The sequence below is a fragment of the Mya arenaria genome, chromosome 14 (genome assembly GCF_026914265.1).
Source record: "Mya arenaria isolate MELC-2E11 chromosome 14, ASM2691426v1".
Classification (NCBI taxonomy): Eukaryota; Metazoa; Mollusca; class Bivalvia; order Myida; family Myidae; genus Mya; species Mya arenaria.
The window spans coordinates 17,595,383-17,603,946 of record NC_069135.1 but is presented as its reverse complement, the minus strand read 5'-3'; the positions used below and the strand labels follow the sequence as shown (position 1 = coordinate 17,603,946).

General features: G+C 35.6%; 1 protein-coding gene across 1 annotated transcript; it reads left to right on the top strand.

Annotated features, from left to right (window-relative positions):
- Positions 1–2,716: 2,716 nt before the first annotated feature.
- On the top strand, positions 2,717–7,870 carry LOC128216964 (uncharacterized). Its single transcript, XM_052923729.1, has 5 exons — positions 2,717–2,820; positions 3,736–3,792; positions 6,625–6,803; positions 7,112–7,364; positions 7,554–7,870. Exons 1-5 carry the CDS (start codon positions 2,736–2,738, stop codon positions 7,769–7,771), a joined length of 792 nt encoding a protein of 263 aa, XP_052779689.1. The 5' UTR covers positions 2,717–2,735; the 3' UTR covers positions 7,772–7,870.
- The last annotated feature ends 694 nt before the right edge of the window (positions 7,871–8,564 follow it).

The following is an 8,564-nucleotide window of genomic DNA, read 5'->3' as shown; positions in this document are numbered from 1 at the left end:
TCGAACCATCGGTCCCTGAGAGTCTTTGCAGATGACACGGCTTCATATATTAGCTGTAATTTAAACGTAGCAACGACATTGGTCAGATCAGTTTCTGAACGATTGCTGATATTCCTCAGCCCTGCGAAAACTCAAGCTTATTTAGAAAGATAAAAAAAACGTTAAATCCACCTGCAATTGTGAAAAACAAATCCAGATCAACAAAGTAATAACCTAAACACATATCGGCGTGCAGCTTACGAGCACATGTCCATGGTTGGATCACGTTCCATCCCTTCAACAAACGGCCTGGCAGCGTATTCAAATAATGCGATCCTTGGTCGCAGATCATCTCTGTTGAATACACTGACATTATTTGGACAATTTGTCTCCAGTCGATGATGAGGGCTTTGAAAAGATCGAAAAACAAGGCAGTAAGAATAATACCAGGTGCTACTTGACTTGTGTCCCTAAACAACATATAAAATTTAACTTCAATACTATAGAATGAAATACATAAACACAAGCTCACGATGTATACGTTACAAACTGTATCACTCGTTGTTCCTAATGCAACATCTATGTTTCCTATACCTGTTGGCGATAACACTTAATAGAGCCTCCGGAATTCGAGTAATCTCAAAAACATTGCCTGCCCATCTCAGCTATTATCCAACTCATGTTTTGACATCAATAATAACCTTTTTGGAATATTCTTCTGGACGATAGTCCGTCTTCCCAATCTCTACTAGCGTTTAAAATAATCTAAGCAAGAACGAAACAATCGTCCAACTACTCTACTATGAAGATGACCGGAAGTCGAAAGTTACTCCTGCAAGTCATCCTATCTGAACATTTGTTTTCTAAAACCCAAATGTTAACAGATCATGTTGTCAGATTGGTGCTATAAAAACACCTGTCTCTTCTCTTTAAATTGACTGCTATACTACAAATTACCACTTATTTTTCATCGAATGATTAGTGTGTGCAATCAGTTTTTACATATTCATAAATCATTTAAAATATATCAGGACTATTGACTAGTTCATAAGATTGTATATTGTTCTCAATATAATTACGTTAAGTGTTTGATTGTCTTATTTGGTATAATATATTGGAATGAATATTGTTTAAATAAAACATGTCGGGTCTGCATATATACATGCATCGGCTTACCAAAACTGAAATTTCTATGGCTGTTTTTTTCGTATTGAACCCGTGAAAGATGCTTTTAAAACACTTAAACTCTCTTGACAACGTTTCATACTTTATACAAAACAAAAACTCTCTATAAGGTTACATTTTCAATTCTTGAATTTTAAAGGTCATTAATTTAAAGAATGATCTATTGCCATTGCCTATCGAATTAGTATAGTTCATGAATTTCACATTCACTATCGCTTAAAGATTGATATTACGACTAGGCTACGTCAAATATGTAGATTTAAAATCGGCGCTTTTGTATGTGCATGACACAAAGGTTGCATGAGAAACCAATCTTTTCCCCGTTCCCGTCGTTATTATTTGACAGTTCTAAATCTTTCTGCGTTCGTGTTAATGACAACAAAAGGGGATATTTATTACTTTATTTCATTTAATATTCCCCTTGACATCATATCTGTGTGCTCATAGCAGTACTATTCTATTAAACAAATAGTCGAGTTCAGTGGGAAAGTACTTTGGACATTCACTTTCCCGTAGTTTAACTTTCTTCATCTTAACTTAAGCCATGAAAATGCATGCAAGCATCCAATCGTTTCTTTGTCCTGCAATGGCCAAAGTATCTTTTAAGCTAACCTATTGGTACGCCATGTGCACGCCGATTATAAAAAAAGTTCTTATAATTATTTCATTCAAAATTAACCACACCTCCTCCAGAATGCACCATGAATTGTATAAAAAATTCTGCGTAACATTGTATTTGAACAAATGCTAGTCTGCGTACCAAAACCTAGTGTACAAGTATCAACATCTTACGTATTTGTAATTCCTTTAAACCCAAACAGCACTAAAAGTGGTGTCATTTTGTCATCGCAAAACTGAGCATATTAGCCAACAAAATTGCGGAAAGATTCTTTACGATTTTGAATAGATCTTTCTAGTTGCTCATGATCTATGCATGCTGTGTTTGGCACATAGATTAGGGATTTCGTGTTTCCTTCATTCCGTAAAGACATACTAAAGAATGTATTAATATATTGTTGAAATGTTTCCGAAACATGCCTTTTGTTATTTCCCCAACCTTGAACCGAGTGTATCGTGTGATGTCTTATCTCACGATAACATGCATAGCGCGAGCATTTAGGTAAAATGCGGAAAAACAATGTTTGAGTCACAATCTCAATGTGACCAATGGGAATAAGATATTTTACGCCTATAAATTGTTCCTCCTTTATATGTTGCCAGAGCTTGTTTCAATAAAATCAAGCCGGAAACAGGATTTTATCAGTCAGCTTTGTTAATTATATTTCAAACATCAAACACGATGAAAGTTTTGCAGTTTACGCGCAGTTGACAAAACAACAAGACAAAAATAACAGAAATATTTGGCATAGTAAAGGATAGATGCAAACCAAACTAAGGAAAGTTTCTATGATTAAATGCATTATGTTCGAAAGAGTGTATAAACAGCATGAGGCCACCCTTATCAACACCTACAATACTTCCTTGACGGTAGGTATATAAGGTATGTGCTGGGTTTCTCTGCAGCATTTATTTTATGCAGGACAACGGGAAACACTTTCCTTCTATCCAGAATGAATTCGCTCTTGTTTCTCGCGTTTGTAGGATTCCTGTGTGGCTTTGTGGCAGCTGAGACCGCGGAAGTTCATGAGAACAAAGGTAAGAGTGGAACATTATTGTTTAAGATGACATTTAAAGCTGAATTCTCGCATATTTACCGTTTAACGAAAACTTTTTAAAAAATTTCTTGGAATGAGCCATTATTTTTCGTTGATATTTGAAAACCATTGATATAAGTTTGGTGACAAAAGATCAGATCGCAGTTTTCCATATTTCGAAAATTATATGTTTTATAACTAAAAGGACCGATTTACTAAAAGCGTTACTAATGCTTTAAGAAAAACGAATAAAACATCCATATTAGTACGAAACCTGCGAGCTGTTTTTGTCAGCCGTCGTATAACTAGTTTCCATGCATTTTCACAAAAATTGGCTCGTTCCGTGACAAAAAATAAAATAAAAAGTTCCATACTTCAATCTATAAGAGTGAGGCTTTAACTAAGTAAAACAGAACATACAATTTTACACGTTGGTGTTTGTTCCATATCTCTAACCAATGGCAGAATTCATTGAATACTATCAAAATGATCATTTGGCATTTGTAAAAGATGCTTTAATTAATAATTTCACCTGCGGGGTCTTCATCATTACACTGTCTTAATAGTTTAGCGTCACTTTTGGCTCTAGCCTTGTGCCTTTTAACACAGGTTTTGCTTAAATGTATGGCAACTGGGATTGTCCGTGCAGTTGTTGTTGTATGATAATAATAATTGTTTTAATGTTACAGTCCAGTGATAGTTTGAGGCTAACCACTTAGCATATTAGAGTTTAATTCATTTATCTTAAGACATTATATGTAAAACGTTTGCTGGCTTACCTCGTAGTGCTTAATGCATTTGAAAAAAGGTTATAATGAACTACAATGTATAAATAAACGTATATTTTATAACATTTTGTTTATAATGAAACATAATAGTTTTTTACTGTTTTATACACAATATATTCCTTTTTTAGTTGAACCGGCCGATCGAAGCCTCGTTCTGCCTGGATCTACTCTCACCAACACTTTGTGTAAGTCACACGACAGTTTTGATTATTTTTATACTATTGAACTATGTTCACACAACCGAAACTAAATACTATTAACATTGTAATGTATTGCTTTATGTACAATGGTAGACACACATTGAAATATAGCTGCTATCTTTGTTTTCAATTAAACAACGCTATTATTTCAGTAGATACGAGAAGGAATAGCCTTCCCTTTTTAGAATGAACTTATTAATCAGTTTGGGTATATCACGTGGGTATATCACGTGGGTATATCACGTGCTGAAAGCTTACGGCGAGTTATTTATAACGAAACATCAACAATGTACACGTATGCTTATTTGTGCTTTGATTCGATTCAAGTAATATTTTCTTAATTATGCATGTGAAAAAAGTAATTAGCAAAGGAAATATTACAACAAAAGTCGTAATAACTAAGTGTGGTCAGTGAAGTTATTTCTATAAGAGTGTGTACATTATCATGTGAAACTTTGGTGGACAGTGTTTGGGAATAAATATTCCGCCGACCCGGTGTTAAAATAGCCACATTCGATATGATATTATATTGTATTATATTAAGACATACCTTTTATTTCTGGTGAAGCGAAAGCTTATTGTACTCATTGTGAGCTTCAAATGCTATCAACGGTAAAAGATGTGAGCTATGACAATGATTAAAGATACAATATACTATAACTTATAAGTCGGATGATTGTACATTGAAAAGGGGAGACATTTAGGTACACTCAGTCAGGTGAACATTGCTCAAAAGAGCCAAAAAAGTGAAGTATGCTCTAAAAATTGTGGAAAGGTGCATCAAACATTTAGAAGTACACCCGCTTTGCAAAAGAGTCGGCTTTGTACATTAATTCATTGTCTATGAAGAAGCAACTTATATCAATGGCCTATTCATTAGAATGCAAACTGCTTTCTAAAACAAATCACTATTCGTAAACATTTGGACGCTCTTAAACAATATACATGTATGAATGAACGCATGTTTTGCGCTTGGTAGATATGTTACCTTAAAACGATAATAAATTTGACATTCAGAAAATTTCGCGTTTGGCACCTTCGTACACACTTTTGCTCTAATTCACAAGGATTTGCATTTAAAATGTTCCAACTTATGCTTCTATAAGCTTTCACTATTAGATGAATTGATGAATTAAATGGCGTTGCGAATACAGTGTCCTTGTAATTGTTATTGAAATTGCCAAATTGCGATCAACTTATTTAATGTCCATATATCTAAATAAAATTCTTTTATACCATTATTTACTATTCACTGTAAGCTATTTTCTCACTGTTCTATTCACATGTTTGTAAATCACTTTGCCGTTATATCTTGTTTTGTTCAAAGTGTGTAAGTCATTTTGCCGTTATATTTTGTTGGTTTGACATGTGTTTAAGCCGTTATATCTTGTTTTTTTTCACATGTTTGTAAGTCACTTTGCCCATTATATCTTGTTTGTTTTTTTCACATGTTTGTAAGTCACTTTGCTCATTATATCTTGTTTTTTTTACATGTTTGTAAGTCACTTTGTCCATTATATCTTTTTTGATCACATGTTTATAAATCACTTTGTCGTTATATCTTGTTATGTTCAAATGTTTGTCATTCGGAACCCCTCGGCCATTTTTATCGAAAACAACCTCGGATGTATTTGGACGGTTTACATACTCAACAAAACGGAACGTTTAAGTCCGCTGCACGTAGATCGCGTTTTTATTTTATTTAGCAATTTAACTTTATGACTTAACTCTTGGGTACTTTAATTATGTTTGTAATAAAACACATCACTGGCCATCCATTTGAACTAAGATCAATGAATACAACTCTAAAACACTACATTTAATAATGATATAAAACAAGAATTTACGAACTACTTCAACTGATGTACCACCATATATCCGAGATTGTTTTCGATAAAAATGGCCGAGGAGCTCCGAATGCATGTTTGTGAGACACTTTGCCGTTATATCTTGTTGTGGTCACATGACTAAATTCATATAACAACTGTTTCTGGTTTTGTTCTCATGTATTTCATTATGGCACTATCCGTTTTGTATCAGAGATGATCATAAAGTTAACATGCTATTATGTCAATTTCTATATTCTCTGAAAAGACTTTTCAGAGAATATAGAAATTGACATAATAGCATGTTAACTTTATGATCATCTCTGATACAAAACGGATAGTCAAAAGTGGAAACAAAGAGTATACTTCGTATGTGTTGTGTGGCGTCGTTATAAGTCGCCGCGAACATCGTTCAAAGCATTTAGTAATTTATTGTCTATTGTGACATGTTTTCACATGATTTATGCCGGTAATATTCAGTGTTGTACCTACCATTTTGCTGTCAATGAACAGTCTCATTCAAACACTAGCTCGTGTGTCATGGTACGATAATGTGCTTTCGATAATTTTCAGACTTGTCGTGTGTGTGTGTGTGTGCGTGTGCGTGTGCGTGTGCGTGCGTGCGTGCGTGCGTGCGTGCGTGCGTGTGTGTGTGTGTGTGTATGCCGTGAAACATAAAATCAAACTGAATCTTGAAGTGAAACCATTTGAAGATTTACCTGCGTCTGTGTACATTGCATATTCAATGTTTGAATAAAACCTTTATGTTCAATTTACATATTTGACGGCTGCATTTATGATCTATGAATTACTACCTCAGTTTTACTTTGCTTGTGTGCATGTATGTACTCAACATATGCAATCATGAAACGAACCTACTTGTAGTTGAATATATTGAATATGTTGAATATGCACTTAAATATTCACTCATCTGCCGTTCTATTCTGAACACTCCCAATATGAACAATTAATATGCTTGTTAACCCCTCAGGCCAGTGGCAGGTGGTGAGCAACCCATGCGTGGACAATGTTCTACAGGCCCTGAACTTTCCCCACCCGAGCGACGCCACCAAGTTCCTACAGTGCGGACTGTATGGACGTATGTACATCGTCCAGTGTCCCACGGGAGAGGTCTACAACCAGGCAACATCCTCCTGTTTTACGCCACAGGTTTGATGACCATAACTAAGCAGAGAACTTGTGCTAGACTTTCAGTCCATTGATTAATCATTGTCACACACATAGAAATAACTACAATCTGGTATAGCATGACTAATATTACCCTGGTATGGTCATCCAATGCTCTGCTATCTCTTTTCAACATACCACTAAAGAAATAGTTTTATTACTATTAATCTGTTAATCAACCTATATTATTCATTTTGTATTGTGAACCAAAAAAACAACATTATGTGTTTAATCAAAGGAGACAATGAGTTATAATTAGTTTTATGAATAGACGTCCATTACTCTTTCAGGAGAGTGAACCACAGCCGATCTACATCGCTTCTCTTGGAATTTACAGTCCCTGCACAGCTCAAAATCTCCAAACCGGTCGAATATTCTTCTCCGTTTATAATAGCAACAAACAGTTCATCATCTGTGACCCTGATTCAAATGCCCGCGTTATCTCTTGTCCCGGTCTGCTCATCTGGGACCAAAACAAGCAATCGTGCGTGTTCATGCTTGAGGGAGGTGTGGTATACTCTGGCAATGTTGCTGCAGTCACAGGTGAGTTTCCAGGTCGATTTTAGAGAGTTTTCTTTATCTGAATTGACGGCAAAAGCATTATATTTATAAACACGTCAGTGAATTTGATAAAACTTAGAGCGATTTGGTATTGCTGGTATCAACATATAAACACGCTAGACACACTTCTACTCAAAGTAATACAACTCGGAAGTTTATTTATATTTGCAGGTTTACTGAACGGTGCGAACCCCTGCACCGCCCAGGCAATCAGCGTCAAGGCCTTGTTCTTCTCACACCCCGATCCTACCAAGTTCATCCAGTGCGACCTGCAAGGGAACGCGTACGTCCAGAGGTGCCCGCCTAGTCTCGTGTGGAATCAATACTTTGAGACGTGCGTCTCCCAGCTTGCGTCATTCACACTCAACGAAGAGACGAAATATTCATGATCGCGAAGAGCTGGAATAGTCCATACGGAGACGGTATTGAGACCGAACTGCAAACTGCTCTCCATTTTCTTATTTCACATTTGTTAAATTAAAAGCATACTTAATCATGTGGTTTTGTTCAATGAGTTTACAAGTTAGTAGTGACACGGTCAATAACGATACTTATAGTGAAGGGAAACATTTTGTGAAAGACAAAATCTTCAGCCTGCTATGGTTACCTCCTCCCCGTATATCCCATATCTGATCATATACTAATCCCGTAACGATTATATCACGCCAACAAGCTCTTAAAACATGAACGCAAAGAAGTTCACTGCACCCACTTTGTTATTTCACATAACCATGGTAACAGTCCGCATGCATAGGTTGTTTAGTATTTTATTACTCATATTTTTGTAAAATACACTATGAATAATGTGTTAATAAACTCTTCAGAGAGAGATACGATTTAACTTAGTCGTGCTTATCATGACAATGATTGCGTTTCAAATGCAAACAAGTTACCATTTAAAGTAATGAAGCAATATGTATATCTCAAATAAGAAAACCTACACAAGATACAACTGTTAAAATGACTTCAAGAACGAGTTGACACGTGTCGAAACTACCAAATGAAACATGTGTTTTCTGTTGTGAAAAGGCGATTGAACTTCGTGTATGGGTTACATATTTATCTCACCAAGAACGGAAATAATATGCAGTAAAAAATACCAGTGAAGCTGGAAATCAGCCGAGTGGCCAATTTGTCAAATCTTAGACTCGACGGGAGCCTTATAAGCAAAGAAGAGTTCAG

Excerpts from the sequence above, each read along its gene's own strand:
- LOC128216964 (XM_052923729.1), top strand. The coding sequence starts at position 2,736 with ATGAATTCGCTCTTGTTTCTCGCGTTTGTAGGATTCCTGTGTGGCTTT. Across the intron at positions 6,804-7,111 it reads CCTCCTGTTTTACGCCACAG|GAGAGTGAACCACAGCCGAT; the intron begins GTTTGATGACCA and ends TTACTCTTTCAG. Across the intron at positions 7,365-7,553 it reads CAATGTTGCTGCAGTCACAG|GTTTACTGAACGGTGCGAAC; the intron begins GTGAGTTTCCAG and ends TTATATTTGCAG.